General features: G+C 36.4%; 1 protein-coding gene across 7 annotated transcripts in view; it reads left to right on the top strand.

The window, feature by feature from the left end:
* ZNF236 (zinc finger protein 236) overlaps positions 1-20185 on the top strand; it is a 218006-nt gene that overhangs the window by 45760 nt on the left and 152061 nt on the right. For all 7 annotated transcript variants that reach the window (XR_011965983.1, XM_072604065.1, XM_072604062.1 and 4 more), the window contains one exon: positions 17704-17882. Coding sequence is in view for 6 of the 7 variants with exons in the window: in XM_072604065.1 (XP_072460166.1) it covers positions 17704-17882 (179 nt within the window). In the remaining variant the exon portion in view is untranslated. The remainder of the gene's footprint in view (positions 1-17703; positions 17883-20185) is intronic.

Raw genomic sequence — 20185 nt, 5'->3', positions numbered from 1 at the left:
TACATGGGGCACAGTAGAGTGGCACACAGCCCAGGCTGAGTACAAAAAGACCACATTGAAAGCTAATGAAATAGTTGAGGTGAAAAGTGATGTGAAATGGAGGGTTGTAGTGTGTGTAGGAGAAGAAATATATAATAGAAATTTGAAGAGAAAATTGATATGATTTGGTAATTGATCATATATGAAGGAGGAGTCTGAGTAGGAGTTAAAAGTTGATGATGGCTCCTACATTGAGAACCTAAGTGGGTAGAACAATGGGACTCTCCTGGACAGAAATAGGGAAGTTAGTAGGAAGAATAACTTTAGAGCAGGAGCTTTTAACCTAGAGTCTAGAGACCACCCCTAAGGTATCTGTGAATAGATTTCAGGAAGTCTGTGAACTTGGGGTGGGGAAAAAAATGCATCTTTCACTAACCTCTCACTAAAATTTACCATTCCTTCAGTTAGCAATGTAGGCAGTAAACATTATTCTGAGAATGGAGCCATAGGCTTTATCACACTGCCAAAGAAATCAGACACAAAAAATGTTAAGAACTCCTAGTTTAGAGAGAAAGATAATGGGTTTCATTTTGGATGTGTTGAGTTTATAGGACATCTAGGTGGAAATGACTAGCTTAGCTGGAGACACAGAATTAGAGTTTAGAGGAGAAATGAGAGCTCTATGTATTGATTCAAAGGCATAGAGATGTTAATTACATTCTTAGGAGATGGTGATTATGCAGATCATGCAGAGAGAAAAGAGGAGAGGGCTTAGGATAGAAACCTGGGGATATACCCACATGGAGAGAGAGCAGGGCATAAATGATAATAATCCTTAAAAAAAAAAAAGCCTAAGAAGTATTAGTCTGAGGCAGGAAGAGAGAAGTTATAAAAACCAAAGGGAAAGAAAGTTATCCAGAAGGATAGTGTGGTCAGTAGGATCAAACTGTATAGAGTCAAGAAGGGTGGGAACCAAGAAAAAGCCGTTGCATTTAGCAGTAAAGAATTTACTTACATATAAATTGTTATATGGTGTCTCATTGTTGTTTGGGCATAGCCCTGAGTCCTCATAGGCTATACCAACAGAGCATAAGCCCTGACAGGTTTACCATCATGAAAATGCTTGAATTATATAGCTATAGAACAAGCTTTTGTGTCTGTTATCTGAGGACCAATCTAGTTAAATAAGGAGAGGGTCATTGTTGGAAAGTTTGTCACTTGGGGATCACAGGCTCTCTCAGAGTTGGAAAGAACCTAAGAAGGTACATGTCTAGTTACACCTTCATTTGCCCTCTGTAGCATCCCCTACAGCATTCAACTGTGTCTAAAGACCTTCATTGATGAAGAATCCATGATGTCACCAGGTAGTCAGTTCCACTTTTAAATAGCTTTTTCATTGTTGTTTTTCAGTCGTGCCTGACTTTTTTGTAACCCCATTTGGGGTTTTCTTGCCAAAAATACTGGAGTGGTTTGCCATTTCCTTCTCCAGCTCATTTTATAGATGAGGAACTGAGTCAAACAGGGTTAAGTGACTTGCACAAGGTCATACAGCTAGTAAGTATCTGAGGGTGGATATGAACTTAGATTTTCCTGACTCCAGGCCTGGTGCTCTATCCACTTTGCCACCTAGCTAACCCATTTGAAAACTGTATTTCAGTGTAATTGGTTTCCCTTATAATACTATGTATTTCATTTTATATATTTAAAAATATGACTCTGAACTAATAAGTATCTGAAGCCACATTTGAACTCAGGAAAATGAGTCTTCCTGACTATAGACTGCGCAGTCTATTCACTGGGCTACCTAGCTGCCCTTTGGATAGCTTAAATTGTTAATAAATCAATTTACCTTTTTGCAGTTTCCGCTCATTGTTCCTAGTTTTGTCTTTTGGGTCCAATGTTGTTAGGTGGTTCATTGGATAGAGCTTAGGGCCTAGAGTCAGGGAGATTCAAATCCTCCCTCAGATACTTACTAACTGTATGGTCCTGGGCAAATCACTTAACTACTATTTGCCCCAGTTTCCTCAACTGTAAAATGAGATAATAATATCACCTTCCTCACAGTGTTGTCATGAGGATGAAACGAGACAATATTTGTAAAGCACTTTGCACAGTGCCTGTTTCTCCCTCTTTCATATAATAACTCTTCCATGATTTGGAGACAGCTATTATATCCCCTCTATTTCAGATTACACATCTCTGTTTATTTATGATGAATTGGTTGCCCTCCTCTGGACTTTATCTAGCTTTTTTAATGCTCTTCTTAAAATGTAGTCCCCAGAAATTAACTGTAGTACTTCTTGATAGGAGCAGAGTACAGGATAGTCACCTCCCTAGTTCTGGAGACTGTGTCTCTTCAGATCACATTAGCCTTTTGACTATTTTGTCATGATGCATTTTGGCGGCCAGACATTCCACAAAATGGACAGAACCATAAAAGGCTTTCTGTTCTGTGCCATTCCCCTTACAATTTAGGGCTTACTTTGTGCCAGGCACTCTGATAAGTGCTGAGATTACAAACACAATCTAGCAATATACTCCCTATCCTCTAAGTGCTAACATTCTAATGGTGGAAGACAATACATTTAGGGAGCTGGAAAGTAAGAGGGGATGGGGAAGCTGGAGTTCTAAAAATAGTGGTCTCAGGCAAGGAATTACCCATCAAGAGAGTAGGACCTCAAAAGTGAAGGTTTCTTCCATTGTCAAGGTGGCAGGGAAGGAGAGGGAATCCTGACTTGAGAATGAATCCAGGTCTATGTGGCCATGGCAGAAAAGCCAGTAGAAAGTGCTAAAAATAAAATTATTTAGACTGTATGCAGATATTAATGTAAATATTAATATAGTTATGCATTATATATCATATTTATCCTGCAACCATTAAGTTTATGCACTACAACAGCTTTACTGTAATTCTTGCTGTAAATGAAACCTGAATAAGTTGCAACTAAATGAAGGATGACTCACAGACTCTCTTTGGAGAAGTCAAATAAAGTTGTTAGAATTGGTTTCGTTGTGCATCCGAAGGCAAAAATAAACATTTCCATGGTTACTTTGTCACCTTGCCTTGCTTTATTGATTGTGGGAACAAGCAAACAACTGTATTACGGTAATTGCATTATATATGTCAAAATCTATTACAAAAGATGAAAAAATAATATTGGAGAGAACTTTACAGAATCCTGCAAACTAAGTCCTTAATATTTGATGACTAATGTGAAAGAGAGTACAAGAGGGGTTGTTAAAAACTATGTTGAAAAATTACATTTGGGATTAAGAAATAGGAGATCAAAGATTTGTAGACTCTGGAGAATTTTCCCATCTATATGATATAGCTTCCAGCCATTTTCTGGTGTCACACCCCCATTGAAGGACCACTTGGATGAGAGTGAAACAGTTAAGAGAAACTGACCACATCTGCGATTGTATGGAGTATTCTATATCTGTAATGTCCCACCTCTCTCACTCAAGTAGATTTCATCATTTGTTCTGTGGGACCAGTAGTGGTCATTGCAGCTAATCAGATTTTGCTTGCTTTTTAGTGTTGGTTGCGTTGTTATTGCCATTTTACATATTGTTCTTTTCTGTTTTCTTCACCCTGCATCAGTTCAAATAAATCTTTCAGCATTTTTCTGAATTCCTCATGTTTGTCATTTCTTATAGTGAAATATATTAATATAAGTAAATTTATTCAACCATTTTCTTGTAGATGGACACCTACTTTGTTTCTGGTTTTTGTGGTTTTGTTTTGGTTTGTTTTTTGGTATAACAGAAAGTACTGCTGAAAACATTTTGAAATATCTTTCTGTCTTGAGTCTTATGACCAGTAATAATATCATTAGGTCTAAGAGTGTAAACAGTTTCTCCATGTACTTTCTTCTTCAAGTATAACGTTAAAATTAATGAATTTGTTGTGCACACAAAAATATCATTAAAATGAAGTTGACCACATGCACTTCTATTTGAAAAATGTGGGTAAATCCTGGATTAAAGATGTGTGAATATAATACCTCTTTTTGGATAGACAGTAACTTTTAAACGACTAGCCTTAAGTAATGACTAATACTTTATTTTCATATTGCCGTTTAGGATTTGGTTTGTTGACAGTTGTTTTTAATGCACTTTTTTTTCTAATACATTTGGTTGGAAATGTAGGAATAACATTGTGTAATTTGGAAATAAGAGAAGATAAACTCTCGAGTGTATATGTGTGATTTTGTCATTCATGGGGATCCTCAATTCAAGGTTCTTATGGGTTCTGAGACTTTAGGAAATATAAAATCAGAGAATTCCTTGTTTATTGTAATGTTACTAAGAAGTAGAAGTAGGGTGTTGAGAGGATCATGTTAAATTTATGTTGATCTCTAGTGATTTTGACATGAACAGGAATCTCAGTTTTGAGGTCTATCTCATTAGGAAGAAGAATGTTAAGGATTGAAAAACTGAGGTAACTTTATAGGAAATACATTTTTTTAATGTAAAGAATATTTTTCCTTAAATGCTAAATGTGCTAGTTGTGATGTTCTCATTTTTCTGGTGATTGATATCAGTGATTAGCAAGTTAGGTTGCTAATAATTATCATAGGTAAAGCCTGACATTTTATCATTCAACAAATAATCCACAAAGCTATCTTCATATATATGTGTGTGTGTATTATAAAGTAGGTTTTTCTTTTGGTTTTTATTGTGCTATTTTACTAAATACTCCTTTCTAGAGCTCTGTTACTTAGTGCAGTTTTATTGGGATTCAAGAGCTCTAATCCAATGTGGTACAAAAAAAGAGCACATTTAAAAAAACATTGCCATAGAATCAACTTAAATAATGTTGCCTTACATTTTAGATGATAATCAAAGCAAAGTCATTTCCTGATGAATACTGGCATATAGAATATATTAACTATGCACTTTGGGAATAGGATTTTGTCTTCAAACAATTTATTACAACCTTTTTAGAAAAAGAGAATGTTTACAGTAAGAGAAAGAGTTGAAGGATACTTTTAAGAAATAACAAATACAAGTGAATATTATCAGCCTACTTTTCTAGACATATTTCATATTACTCCCCTCTATATAGTTTCAGTTATTTTGAATTACTATAAAATTTTTTCGCATGCCTCTACCTCCTTCCATGCATTTCTCTGCTCTTCCTCTTGTACCTGTTATATACTTACTTTCTCTCCATCTTCCCCTTTCAGAGTCCTTATTCTGGTAATAGACTTAGCTCAGGTGTATTGTGTCCTCTAATAAGCTTTCCCTGAACATCACTCCTTTTCCAAACACCCCCATCTCCCATCAGTGTCCTTTCTTTCTTCAGATTGTCTTACAACAATAATGGATCTTTTTTTTTTTTTTTGCTCTTAACAAATTCCTGTTTTTAATACATACTTGTGTACCTATCCTACTATCTCTTCAGGAGACAATAGACTCTTTGAGAGCTGAGATTCTCATGTAAAACAAAAAATGAAAACATTTTTTCACCACCAGTGCTTAAAAAAGTGCTTTGCACAGAGCAAGCATTTAATAATTATTAGTTGAATTTAAGTATTAATGCAAGCTATGTATTGAGGTGAATTGTGGAATGAAAAGATTTATGTGGAATCACTTGAGTTTTGAACCTAGTTTCCATGGTGTGGAATATAGGAAATAATACATTTCAGAAAGAGGAGACAGGAAAAAGTTGTATTAGGGTACTTTAGGAAGATTAGTTGGATTAGAACAAGGGATCTCTGTAAAGAGGAGAAGAAGAATGAGGTTAGTGGAATTTGGTAGCCAGTTGATAGAAGGTCTGAATGCTGTACTGATGAATTTAGATTTGTTTCGTAATCAATAGGAAACTACTATGGGTTCTTGAGTATGAAAGTGTTATGATAAAAATAGATTTGTATAAGATTATTTGAGTGGGAAGAATTGTAACTGAGAGTACTATTGTCTTGAAGACTGGATTGGAGACTGTTGCATATCATATACTTTATAGTTGTGTGTGTGTGTGTGTGTGTGTGTATAATAAAATTACATTTATTTCATGGTACCTTTTTTGATGAACAATGTAGAAATCATTATTTGTTTGCCTACTAGTAAAAAGTCTTCAACTGCTATTAAAGAAGAAATAAATGTAATAAGCTGTGCAAGGAAGCAGATGGTTTCATGCACTGTTTAAAACTGTTATAGCAACTATTTGTTGTCTTTCTATAAAAGTTACCTGCAATATTGTCATCCTGAATTCATCCTTATCTCTCACACCACCCACCACCTTCATATTCAATTTATTGCCAAGGCCTATCAATTTTATCTTTGGAATATCTCTCACATTTGCTCCCTTCTTTCTTCTGACACTGCCACAATTCTAATACCAGGCTCTCCTCATCTCATATTTGGAGTGCAATGTTATAATAGTCTGTTGGTGGGTCTGCCTTGTCTCAAATCTCTTCCCCATTGCAGTCAATCCTCCAGACGCTAAAGTGATTTTCCTAAAGGTGGTTGTGTGTTTGTCATTCTGGAAGAGAACCATGACATCAGGGAGGTGATGACATGACTTGCAGTTGACTTTGATATGAGGGAAAGCTGTGCAAGGTCACCAGCCTTACTTTCTTCTCTGTAACCAGTGGGCTGGAGATGACCCATCATGCAATGGGAGGGAGACCCTGGACCTTTTAGGATAAGGTCTTTTCAGGTTCTTACTTTTTAGTGAATAGGCCTCTTTAAGTAGTTACTTAAGGGATGTAATAAAAACAAGTCAAAAGAAAAAAAAAATCAAACTGGGAGGGGAAGATCCTTAGGGGTCCCCGGCCAAAAGAGAAACAGTTACTATTTAGTATTTACTTTCACTCTTGCTAGGTGGGTGGGGACCTATTGTCCAGTCTATGTGCTCCAGAGTGAATTGGGTTTAAGGCTTAGTGTTTGAGAAAGAAATCTAGCCAGTAAACCCAAGGAAAAAATAGGTAACTTTTGGCTATTGAAGTGTACCTTCCCCTGGGCAGAGCACCCACAAGTAAAGAGGGAGAGGAGAGGAGGGGAGAAGAGAAGAAGCTGCTACTCATTCACAGGTTTGTGAGGGAGGGCTGTGCCAGGTCACCAGCCTCTGATTTTCCTAAAGCACAGTTCTTATCATGTCTCTCTTCTTCCCCTGAACTCCATCACACCTACTCAGTAAGCTCCAGGGACTTTCTATTGCCTTCAGAGGCAAATATAAAAGGACTTTGGCATTCAAAGTCCTTCATAGCATAGACTCCTGTTACCTTTGAAGCATATATTGTTCACTCCAGTGTCACTGGACTCCTGGCTGCTCCATAACCAAGATAGTTCATTTTTTGACTCTGGGCATTTTCTCTGGCTATCCTCCATTCCTGGAGTGCTTTCCTTCCTGTGCTCTACCTACTGACACCCCCAGTTTCTTACTCCACCTTTTTCAAAAAACTTTTCTTAGCCCCTTTAAATTCCAGTGTCTTTCCCTTACTAATTATCTTCTATTTATCTTTTATATCACTTACTTTGCATATATTTATTTGCTTGTTGTTTCCCTCATTAGATTGTGAACTTCTTTAGGGCAGGGACTGTCACTGTCTTTTGCATCTTTTTATATTGCCAGTGCTTAGCCCAGTTCCTGGCACGTAGTAGGTGCTTAATATTGATTGATTGGTTGGTTTCTTTAACCCTATAATTTTATCTTAATGGACTTCTTTAACAGTTATAAAAAGAATATTGTCGTCTTCTTGTCTCCTGCCCTGGAACAGGCCTGTTTTATCATTATAATAACAAACCCTGCCAGGTACACAGCAAATATTCTGTGAGAAATCCCCTTTTTCCTTTTGCTGATTCCTCTTCTCTCTGTTCTTTCCTTTTCATGAAATACTTATCTGTCCTAGGTTTCCACAGAATGCTGCTGATTGACTACATACTCCTAACTGACTTGAAAAGATATAAAAACTAAATCTGTGGCATAGGAAGCTAAAGCTGCTATCACTGAGAGCAGTTTTCCTTTAGCATGCTTTTATATTTATTTGCTTTCAGTTTAATCTTCTATTTTTGACCCCTAGTCATTAGGGATCTCTGATGATAGGTACACTTACAGGTCTCTCAGGAGAGAGAATTCCCAAATAATAACCATCTTAGATAAGATATATATATATATATATATATATATATATATATACATATATATATATATACATATATATATAGAGAGAGAGAGAGAGAGAGGTTAATTTATATTTGAGATATGTTTGCAGCTGAACTTTTCTTATTTTCTACTTGCCATTTAAATAGCTGGTTAGAGTTTACTCAAGACCCTATTCCCCACATTTTTGTGGAAAGGAGTCACTATGGTTCTCTTTTGAATCTTTAGCATTGAACCAGGGGGCTAAGTGGGTAGAGTATTGATTGGGAAATAAGAGGACTAATGTACTGTGACAGCGGTGAAGGGTAGGCTGCTTTTGAAGCACAATACTGTATCTGTGCTGAACATTATATGATGTTCAGGTAGTTTTAGAAATGATGGCATGTTTGTTCTCTGCAGCTTGCTGTTTATATAAATTATTTAACCATAAGGAGATGACCTGCCACTATCCCAAAACTTATTCCATGAAATTGCAGTGAGTCCTAGGGAAAAGGGGAGCATCATAACAGCTACTGGTTTTAGCACCCCTGTCCTTGATCCTGTTCGTGTGTGCTTGTTAGCACACGTCAGAAGCAGAGATCCTCCTAGTCCTTGTGTGGACAGGATCAGTAAAAATTGACCAAACCTCTTATTTTTTACAGAGATATTGCTGAATTCTATTCTGAAACAGTTTATATACGATGGTTAATCTCAACATCTGATGATGAGATAAAACAGGAAAAGAGATAAATTCTCGGATGTGGCAAAAGAATCATAAAATCATAGATTTAGACTTGAAAGTGATCCTTAGAAGCCATCTAATCCAACTACCTCATTTTACATCTGAAGAAATTGAGGCCCATAAAAGTTACGAGTTGCCTAGTTATAGTTGATATTTTTCTCTATAGTTTCTGATTCCAGGTCCTGCATTCTGTCTGCTATGTTTTTGTGATGGTGGGAGTGAGGGAGGCAGGTAGGAAATGTTTTGGATGGTGGGAAATGGATTTATGTGGTGATAAAACGATACTTCAGTCCCCCTCATCTGAAAAACCAGAGAGGTAGTAACACTGTTGACAGAATATTAGAATGATTTCTTTTTTTTTTTAGTATTCAACATTGTAGAAGGAATCTGCCTTCCCGCCTCATTCCCCCACCAAGGGCATTATCTAGTTAAAGATAATTTCTTTCCATGTTTTTTGTTCATTACAAGATCTAAGAACAGAAAATGTTTTTCTTTTCTTGAAGGCAAGAATTTCATAAAATTTGAGAGTTGAAAGGGACCTCAGTGTCCATTTCATCCAACTTGTACTTGAAAGTGATTCCCACTATAACAAACCCAGCAAGTAGTCTTCCAGTTTCTTCTTGAAGACCTCTGTGGAGATGGAATTCATGACCTCTGGAGTTAGTCCATTCCACTGGAGTTGTTAGAAAGTTTTTCCTGATATCAAGCCTAAATTTGCCTCTTTTAGAATTTTACTCACTACTCTTGGTTCTGGCCTCTGGCTTCTAATACTGTGTCCCTTATCTTGTACTGATGAAGTTGATTTTTGCACATAAGTGTAAGATTTACTTACATTTATCCCTATTGAATTTCATCTTACTAGATTCAGCCCAGTTGTCAAGATGTTTTTAGATCCTGACCTTGCCTACCAGTGTCATCTTTCCCCTTGTTATGCTATTTACAAATCTGATGAGCATACTGCCACCTATAATTTTAACCAAGTCATTGATAAAATGGAAAATAGCACAGGCTTATGAACTCTGGGGTACTCCACTGTAGGCCTCCTCCAGAGTTGACATTGAGCCATTAATAATTATTCTTTGAATCTGGCTGTCCAGAAAATTGAAATCATCTAATTGGTCAACTAATTAGTCAGCAAGCACTTATTAAGCATTTATTTTGAGCCAGGCACTGTGCTAAGTACAGGAAGTACTTTAAAAAGCCAGACATCCTAAAGGGGAAGTTTTAACATCTGGTTCCATAAGAGAGATACAGAATGGATGAAGTTAATCTGAAAGGAGAAGATATTATCATCAGGGGTTCTTGGAAGAACCTCCTGTTAAATATTTGGTGGTATTTAACTGAGTTTTGAAGAAGTGAGGGATTTTAAGAGGTACAAGTGAGGAAGGAGAGAATTCCAGACACAAGGTTCAACTAGTGCCCAGGGAGAAAGATGAAGTATGGAATGTCATGTGTGAAGAGCAGTAAATTGATCAATGTCTTAAATGGAGAGAGAGGAGTATAAGAAGTGTAAGAAAACTAGAAAGATATATGTAAAGCTCTTTAAAAGATAAGCAAAGGGCTCTATATTCGATTCTAGAGATACTAGGAAGCCTTTGGAGTTTATTGAGTAGGGGGAAGGGTAGTATTGTTGGACAATTCTCTTTAGGAGAATCATTTTGGCCATTAAGTGGAATGCAGTTGTAAGACATTGAGCAAGGAGACCAGTTAGAAGGCTATTGAAGTAGTCCTCATCTCCCAACTTTTCCTCAAGAATAATATGGGATGCTTTATCAAAAATGTTGCAGAAATCCAGGTAAATTATAATAACAGTATTCATTTCATTTACCAGTTTGATAATCTTGCCTGTCAAAAAAGAAGTGCTTAGTCTGACGACATCTTCTTGATGAAACCATGTTCAGTCTTTTTATTATCTCCTTGTTCACCAACAATCTTCTTAGAGATCACTTTAAGAATTTTCCCAGGAACCAAAGTCAAACTTACTGGCCTAGAATTTGCAGATTCTGTTCTCTGCCTTTTTTTTTTTTTTTTTAATTTAAATAATCAGGATAGGGACATTTACCCTTCTTTAGTCTTAAGGTACCTCTCATTTTTCTACCATCATTTTCATTATTACTTACAATGACTCATCAGTCAATAATTGCTAGTTCTTTACAAGAATGAGAAAGGTTAGCTCTTCTCTGGGCTAAGTAACTTGATTTCGTTGAGGGTAACTAAGTGCTTGTTTACTATCTCCTGCAATTTTTATTCTAATATTTCCAGTATAAATGTCATTCTCCTTGGCTGAGAAAACAGCAAATTATGCATTAAAAGGTTCTGTCTTCTCTTTGTTACCACCATTTTATCATTGTCCTTTACACCCCTTTGGTGGATAAGCAAAAGTCTTATACTTTCTTTGAGCCTCATATTTCTCCCAATATAGCTAAACAAAGAAACACGTAACAGATAAACAAATAAAAGCCATCTCATCCTTAGCTTCCCATACCAACCTCAGGTCATTTTGAGTTGACTGACATTTGCACTGACACTACAGAACTGTGCTTTGTATGGTCTTACATTAAAACTTTGTTTTTATTTTTTGTACATTTCTCTTCTAAAAAAAAAATTAACCTTATTGATGATTTCTGTATGGATTTACATTGATTTATTCATATATTTTGGCGAAGCTAAATAGTATAGCAGATAGAGTGCTACACCTGAAGTCAGGAAGACTTATTTTCCTGAGTTCAAATCTGACTTCAGACACATACTGTGTGACCTTGGGTAAGTCACTTAACCCCTTTTTCCTCACTTTCTTCATCTGTAAAATGAGCTGGAGAAGGAAATGGTAAACCTCTCCAGTGTCCTCGCCAAGAAAAGCCTAAATGGGGTCACAAAGAGTCAGACATGACTGAAAATAACTGAAAAATAACAACAAAAACATTCAGATATCTTATTGCACCTTCTCATTGGAATTTTTTCCCTTTTTGTCTTTAGAATTTTAGTTGTGGGCATCTCTTATCGCACTTATACTTCCCTCTTGTCAAATTTCAGCTTGTGGGAACTTACCCAGCATTCTAATCTTTGAAAATCTGCTTTTCCCAAATCTAGGATACATGTCAAGCTATGCTTGGATTTCATTTTCTTCTCTACCATAAACTCTAGAATGGAGTGGTCACTTTCTCTCAAGATACCCATTATATTTCCATCTTAGCAACTCCTGGCTCTTTTTGTGAGAATCAGATCTAGAATAGAATTCTCTCTTGTTACTTTCTCCATGTTTTAAAGGATGAAATCATTGCCAAGGCAGGTCAAGAAGTTATTTATCTTCCCTGCCTTTAGCTCCAGAGGATAACTGGATAATTATAGTAGCCTATCATGACAATGTCATGTATTTGAGCCAGACTTATGTTTCCCACACTACTCATCTATTGCCTCTTTTTGTCCATATGGTCTGCCTCCATTTGACCTTCATCCAAATGTTCTCCACTGTGCTTCCCCACTCATAGTTGCTGAAGTTTCTCATATAAGTATACCTTCTTCATATTCTCTGCCCCCTCCAGCCACATTGCTGTTATGTGATTTATGAGCTAAGTTTTGATACCTTTGAGGTCAAATTTGCATCCTTGGATTAGGACTTCTAATTCTTGCTTGATATGTAAAGGTTTTGTTTTTTTTTTTTATTCTGAACTTAAATACCAAAAAAATGAAAGAATTTCTATACATCTAGCATAAGCCAAAGGGAGATTCTCTATTAAATCATAAATTTCATTTCATACTTTTTGCTTTTTATAAAGCACATAATCCTACACATTACTTCCAAAATTGTCATGTGTATTTCTTTCTGTTCTTTTTAGTACATTTAAAATTATGTATTTCAATGACCCTCTTTTTTTGACATCACTATTACAATTCTGTCCCCCAGTGAAAAACTAAGAAAAATAAAGATAAAATATAAGAATAACAGATAAGCATAGTGAGAACAAATCTAAACAGTGGCCATATCCCAGAATTTCTTTCTTCCTTCACTTTATGTCCATCACTTGTCTCTCAGAAGTGGAATAACATTTTACATCTTACATCAGGTCCTCTGAAGCAATGGTTGATTATTATATTGATCAGAGTTCTTATGTCTTTAAAAACTGTACGATGTTGCTATCTTTGTACACATTGTTCTTCTAATTTTACTTATTTCATTTTGTCATTTCACACTACCCAAGTGTACCTATTTTTCCCCTATCCCTTCTAGCATTTGTCATTTCTGATTGATGTGAGGTGTACCTCAAAATTGTTTTAATTTGCACTTCTCTAATCAGTGGTGATTTAGAGCATTTTTTCACAACTTTTGATTTCTTTTTCTAAAAATTGCCTGTTTATATCCTTTGACTATTTATCAGTTGGGAAATGACTCTTGTTTTTGTAAATTTGACTCAGTTCCATACTTAGTATATATTTGAGAAATGAGGCCTTTATTGGAGCAACCTGCCGTAAATTCTTGTGTACATTTCTCTTACATATATTTATTGTTTTTATTTTCTTTATCTGCTGCGTTTATTTACTCCTCTTGCATTTCTCTTGTTTAGGTGCTTGAGGGATAAATAATCTCTTTAGTTCTGGTTTTCTTTCTAAAGATGTTTTCTACTCTCATTACTGAAGGTCCACCTTTTCTCCTGTATGCTAAAGCTCAGATTTGCAGAATAGGTCACCCCGGGTTGCATCTTGAGTTTCATTTCTTTTTGGAACATGTTATTCCATTCTCTCCTCTTTTCTTCTTCTTGGTGTGAAATATAGTCATGAATTATTTTAAAGGTTTTTTTCTCCTGATGGCTCACAGAACTTGTTTCTGCTTTTGTTAAGTTTAACCACTATGTATCTTGGAGTTTACAGCCTTTAATTGTTTGTTTGTTTGTCTTTTTCTGGAGACAGTCTTTGAATTCTTTCCATTGAAATTTCATTTTCTGTGTTTAGAAGCTCTGGGAAGTTCTCTTCTGTTATTTACTTCATTATGATGTTAAGTTTTTCGGTCCATTTGTGTTCTTTTGGGAGAACTATGATCCTTAGCTTGTCCTTGTGCATTCTGTGCTTGAGTTCAGTATTTTTTCTTGTATAGTGAGCACATTTTCTTTTAATGTTATTGTTTTTTGCTTCTTTTCTTCTAGGTTTTTCTTCTCTTCTGTGTATTTGTATTCCCAATCTCTTGTTCTCCTTTTGTTTCTTTGATAAGGCTTGCCATTGCAGATTCAGTTATCTCTGTTCTGTTCATTCTTTTGCTATGTAGGACATAAATTCTATTATAACCATCATTTCTCTTTTAAAGCATTCATTCACAGCATATTGTATTTACATGTTCTCCTTAAATTTAATTAGGTCCTCTGTCCCTTTCCCTCTAGTCCTTTAGAAAATAGGAAGGAATTCTCTAAATGAATTGTAAACAGCTTGGTATTGAGTAACAAAAGATTTGCTGGATTGCTGATAACCTTTTAAACACCAAGCCTACAAGCATTAGAGGAATTCTAGGCCAGGAGCAGTTGTATCAAGTGAGATTCCTGCACCTCTAGCTTTACCTTCCCTCTTCTTTCCCCTTTCTCTTTCCTTTGCCCTTCCTTTCCTCTTTTCCTTCCTTACGTCTTTCCCCTGCCCTTCCTTGTTGCAGTATTTATTTCTAGATACTTAAACTCATTTACTTGACCTGGAGACTGTATTTCCTTCTATAGTTACTGGTTTTTTCTTGTTGATGTTCAAGGGCTTCCCAGTTGTTACTTTTTGACTCTTAACTCTGATTATGGTTTCCCTAGGGGCTGGATCTCAAAGTGTCCCAGCCTTCTTTCATTCTGGGTTATTAACCATTCACCAGTTTAGGTTTCTCCATCAACTGACTTTTGAGTGGTCAGAATTGGCCCTAACTTGATGCTGTGCTCTTCTTTCAGGGTTAGAGGAGTGTTACAGTGTCCTGTCCTGGTGACCTTTTCCATTCCTATTCTTCAATTCCTTGGTTCAATACACACAGTTTCGAGTCTAGTTTCTCCACCATCAGCTAGTTGGAGCTTTGCAATGCTAGTGCTTCCAAGTTGTAGACCATGGTAGGCTTTTGTTCCAAAATGGTTGTGGCCAAGCTATTGATGGAGACCAAGCAAACTTCCATAGCTTGAGCTGGGAAGGGGGGGCAACACAGTACAGGGTGTTAATGTAAGTCTGTGTTAACATCCTTGAACATCTCAGTGTTGCTTCTCTATTGGTAGTCTGGGAGGTCAGGAAGGGGTGCTGAGTGAGTTTAGGGTCATCAATCATGTGTTTTGTTTTGACCTTCCTAGGTCATGAAAACAGCTAAAGTTGTTTTATCTTTGGCACGTAATTTCTGTTTTAGAGAGGTTTGAGAGATTATTGGACTCAGAGAAAATATCGTCTGTCATCTTTTGCTCACCAGACCCAGAAGTCATCACAGGGACCGTTTTATACCTTTCTTTGTTTCCCCTGTGCACTCTTTGTACAGTTCCTGGTACATAGTTGGAACTTAATAAATCTATTTCCCTCTATCCTATTCTCTTAATACATTTTTCTCTGTTTTTCATCCCATTTTTACATAAAAGAGGAGTTTAAAACAGGAGTGTTCTTAGCACCAAACCTCTCTGAATAATTCAAACAGCTTCCACTCCTCTCCTGCTTTTTCTTCTTATTACTAAGGAGTAATCAAAGTTTTTACCTTTTCTTTCTCTTCTCCCCTCTAAACTTAAGTTTGTTTGCTTTTAACTAATCTCTCCCTATGTCTGCCCTTTTTTTGTTTTCCTTTTCTTTCCCTCTTTTTCTTCCTGTTTCATTGATGAATTGAAGGTATTTCTACACCAGACTTTTTATCTTTATGTATTTTATCCCCTTACAAGTTCAGATTAAAGTGAGTTTCAGTTGTTGCTTGCTCCCCTTTCCCTTCCTCATTCCTGTAAGCTTCTGTTTTTGCCCTCTGATTATGTTATGACTCCTCACCTCCAGTTTTTCTTTTCTAACTTACGATATTCTCTCCCTCCCCTTCCTCTCTTTAATATCATCAAAACATGACAAAAATTTTTCCCAGGCCTCCTCTGTTATTTGACTCCTCCTCTGACCCATTATGACGTTATGGTTCTTAGCAGATATTTGTATTGGTCTTTCCCCTCAATCTTACCTTCTATTAGAATGCAAACACTTCATCCATTTAAAGTCTTTACTAAATGCCCCTTTGTGTATGCCTTTTTATGTTTCTCTTTAGCCTTGTGTTTATATTTCGAAGTTTCTTAGTTTTCCTTTCATCAACAATTCTTAAAAGATCCTCCATTTCATAAAAAGCCCATTTTTTTCCTGTAAGATTATATTCCGTTTCTGGATAAATTTATCTTGGTTATAAGCCTCTATCTTTTGCCTTATGAAATATCATATTACAAACTCTCCTTTACAGTGATATCTGCTAAATCTTGTATGGTTGTGACTGTGCAATTATAATTATAATTTAACGTATAAGTTGTGTTATCTTTAAAGCTTTGCTTATAGGTATTTTGTTTATTCTCTTCTGAGTTTGTGTCTTGGGCATCCTTGGCACCATATCTTTTTTGTTTGTTTATTCTTTCTTTCAATAATTTGTTCTGTGCAACCCAGAATTGCAGGACCAACTGGGAGTTAGGGGGGCTTAGTCTTTGATCCAGGCTCCTTTTTAAGGATCTGTCTTTCACTGTCCTTTTCCCTTTCCCCATTCTTCTCTTCTGAACAGGGATTGAGTTCAAGATCTGCTCTAGATTAAGGGATCTGGCTTCTTTGATCCCTAGCTTCTTTGAGAAAACCCTGTGCTGCTGACTTGGGTTGGGGTCTCAGTCTGAGATTATTTCTGGACATACTGACGCTGCTGACCTAGCTTTGATCTCTGGTCTTGAGTCTGTACTCTTGCTCCTTCTGGGAGACCCTGGCCTCCTGGCATAGACTCAAGATGGAGTCTAAGATCATCTCTGTATGTCACTGCACTTGACCTGGTTCAAAACCCCGAGTATTGAGTTTGTGTTCCTGGGCCCCCTGGAAACCCTGTGCTGCTTGGGAGAACCTGTTCTGCTTTTGTGGGTCTAGAACTGAGTCAGTAATCAGCTTTGCTGGCCTACTCTTTGCCCATTATTCTTGCCTTGATTGCTTGTCTGGTTTGAGTTTGAGGTTGGGAAAAAAAGATGACCCATTGAAATTTCTCCTTTGATTGGAGTAGAGAGGTAGGTGTGAGAGAGAATACTTCCTGGGGGACTGGTAGAGAAAGAAGTCTGGAGTCAGAAGCAGAGTCCAAAGAGGAAAGAAGAAACAAATGTGACTAGTCTGTGTCCTTTCCTTAAAATAGAGATTCTAGAAAGAACTGACCAATTAGAGGAAGGGTCCACAGGGAAAGACTGATTTTCCAACCTTGAGAGGTGAGCAAATATTCTTTTTTTTAATAAATTATTTGTAAGCTTCTTTAGGGCTGTGACTGTGTCTTATTTGATGAGATCAAATGAAATGCATCTTAAACATTTTGTAAAGTTTAATGTCAGTTATTCTTATTCTTATTATTGACTATTATTCATCATTATATTATTTTGTATGCTTAGTACAATGTCTTGATAAGAGTAGGCACTTAGTACATATGGATTAAACAAATTCTAGTTGGAAGGTACCTCAGGTAGTCCCACCATAGTTCATTTATTTCTATTCATGTAAATAAGTTGTTATTTGGAAATGAGATTTCCAATTCCAAAAAATATTTTGAAAGTAGGAAAAGAGAGAATTTCAGATAAAACTTTTACTTTGGGTAGTGATCTCAAATACATTTTATTGGAATTATCTTAAAAAGTAACAGTTTCAAAGTAGTTATCTTGCTTATTAATAAGTATTTTTTGATATCTTGGTTATTGACAGATATTTGTTTTTAATTTTATAGAATCTCATCTGTTCTGAATGTGGGGATGAATTTACTCTTCAGAGCCAGTTGTCCATACACATGGAAGAACACCGACAGGAACTGGTTGGGAACCGAATTTATACTTGCAAATCTTGCAAGAAAGAGTTTGAAGCTTCTTCACAGCTCAAAGAACACATGAAAACTCATTATAAAATAAGGTAGGAATATTGTGTTTGTTTTAGTAAGAAGCTGTGCGGTAAATTAAAAGTAAGCTGATTGAACAGTGGTGTAGGATTATTATATTGAGTTAGCATATTTTTATTAGTGTCCACAATAGAGAAGAAGAGCCAGCAAATACATTGTTCAAAGTTTTGTTTATAAGGTTGAATCCCATCTTAAAAATATTATTAAAAGGTTCAGTTCTATTTCTAGTCCAGTTCTATGGCTCATACAAAGTTTTGCTTACATAGGTAGGTAGGTAACAAGCTTTTATTAAGCCCGATAAGCTTGAGATAATACATTAGAAACCCTTAACAGAGTGCCTTGAATGTAGTAGATATTTAATGCTTTTGTTTTATCTCCTTTCCTGTCACCAGTATTGCTGGCATTGGATTAAGTGCTAGGAATACAAATACCAGCTAGACAAAGACAATCCCTGTCCTTGTGGAGCTTTATGTTTAAATGGTGGGAGGTACCACACTAAAGGAAGCTGGAAAATGGTGGGGTGGGGTGGTAGAAATATAGGGAAGTAGGATCATGCTGAAGAACTGGAAGTCAGAAGCAAAGCTGGGAGAGGAATGAAGGTTGATGGTGTCATGCTCCACTCCAGAATGGAGGCCACAATAATCAATTTACCAGTGGGAGAATGGGGCTGTCACGAGGGTGGATGTTTCAGGCTGAGGAGGCCCCAGGTGTTGAAAGAGAGATTCCAGGGTGCAGCTGAAGCGGAGACCTGGCATGGAAGTTGAGAAAGTTAGATGCGCACTGTGGGGAGGGGAATGCAGCTACAACAAGCCCTGAAACCAATGAGTTTGTCAGGGCCTGCTCACTATTAGAATAACTAATGAAGATGTTCTTCTGGTTAAGCATAGTGTATACCTGTATTTGAATATATGTATAATATTATATATTCTTGGTGAAATTTGATAGTTAAAAAAAAATTGCTTGTGATGTTTTATAGGTACCTAAATTTATTTTCACTGCCCTTAAATTTTTTTTTCATTTTCCCCCCAACTACATGTAAAAACAATTTTTAACATTCATTGTTTTTTTTTTAAGTTTTGAGTTCTAAATTTTATCCCTTTCTCCCCCCACCCTCCCTGAGATGTTAAGTAATCTGATAATAGGTTAGACATGTGCAATCATGTAAAGAATTTCCATATTAGTCATTTTGTGGAAGAAAACTTGAATTAAAAAGGAAAGAGTAAAAGAAAGTGAGTTCACCCGTTTCATTTTTGATCCTGGTAATTTGATTTTCTTCTTTCCTTTTTAAAATCAGATTAGCTGAGATGAATGAAAAGCCAAAGAGAAAGAGTTTCTGGGTAGCTAATAATCAGTTTATTAAGTAGGCTAGCTAATCATCAATTAATTAATGTTTAGTGATTTCTCTTGATAACCCAAGACAAAACCATGACGATCCCATAATACTTAAATACCTTTGGAAAAGGAGGTGCCCTTGACAGGTGAAAATTGACCCTGACTGATGAACAATTAATGAAAGAGTGGACTTCCAAATTGAGGAGGTGGGCTAAAAGTCTGAAGCTTTTCTTGCTGAGACTCAGCCACCTTCAGACAAAGGAATCCATCTTTATCCAGACCACTGTGTTTGGTTTTCTCCTTCATAAGCTGGGGTCCCCTAGATTATAATTAGAGGGACTGCAATAGCATAGACTGACTTCCTAAAGGTGAGAATTCACCTGGATTAGATTCTGTTTGTGAGGTCTTCTAGTTGGGTGGGGTCCTGCTCAAGATCCAATTTATATCCACCTAAGTGTGTATATGTTATTCCCTTTGAGCCAGTTCTAACAAGAGTAAGGTTCAAGCAATACTCCCTATACCCTCATCTTCCCCTCCACTGTAATAGCCCTTTCATGCCTCTTTTATGTGAGAAATTTATCCACATTCTATCTTTCCCTTTCCTTTTCTCCCAGTGTGTAATCTTATTTCTCATCCCTTAGTTTTGTTTTTTTTGTATATCATCCAATCATAGTCAGTTGGCACACTCACCCTCTTATTTAGACTCATTCTAATTGCCCTAATAGTGAGAAAGTTCTTAAGAGTTACCAGTGTCATCTTGCCATGTAGGAATATAAAATATTTAACTTTACTAAATTTCTTATGTTTTCTCTTTTCTATTCCCCTTTTCATGCTCCTCTTGAGTCTTATATTTGATGATCATATTTTTTATTCTGTTGTTATCTTTTAAGTAGGAATGCTTGAAAGTCCTCCATTTCATTAAAATGTCCATCCCCCCCTCCCCCCCACGAAGGATTATTCTCAGTTTGCTGGGTAGGTGATTCTT

The sequence above is a fragment of the Notamacropus eugenii genome, chromosome 4 (assembly GCF_028372415.1).
Source record: "Notamacropus eugenii isolate mMacEug1 chromosome 4, mMacEug1.pri_v2, whole genome shotgun sequence".
Taxonomy (NCBI): domain Eukaryota; kingdom Metazoa; phylum Chordata; class Mammalia; order Diprotodontia; family Macropodidae; genus Notamacropus; species Notamacropus eugenii.
This window is presented reverse-complemented; position numbering and strand designations above follow the sequence as displayed.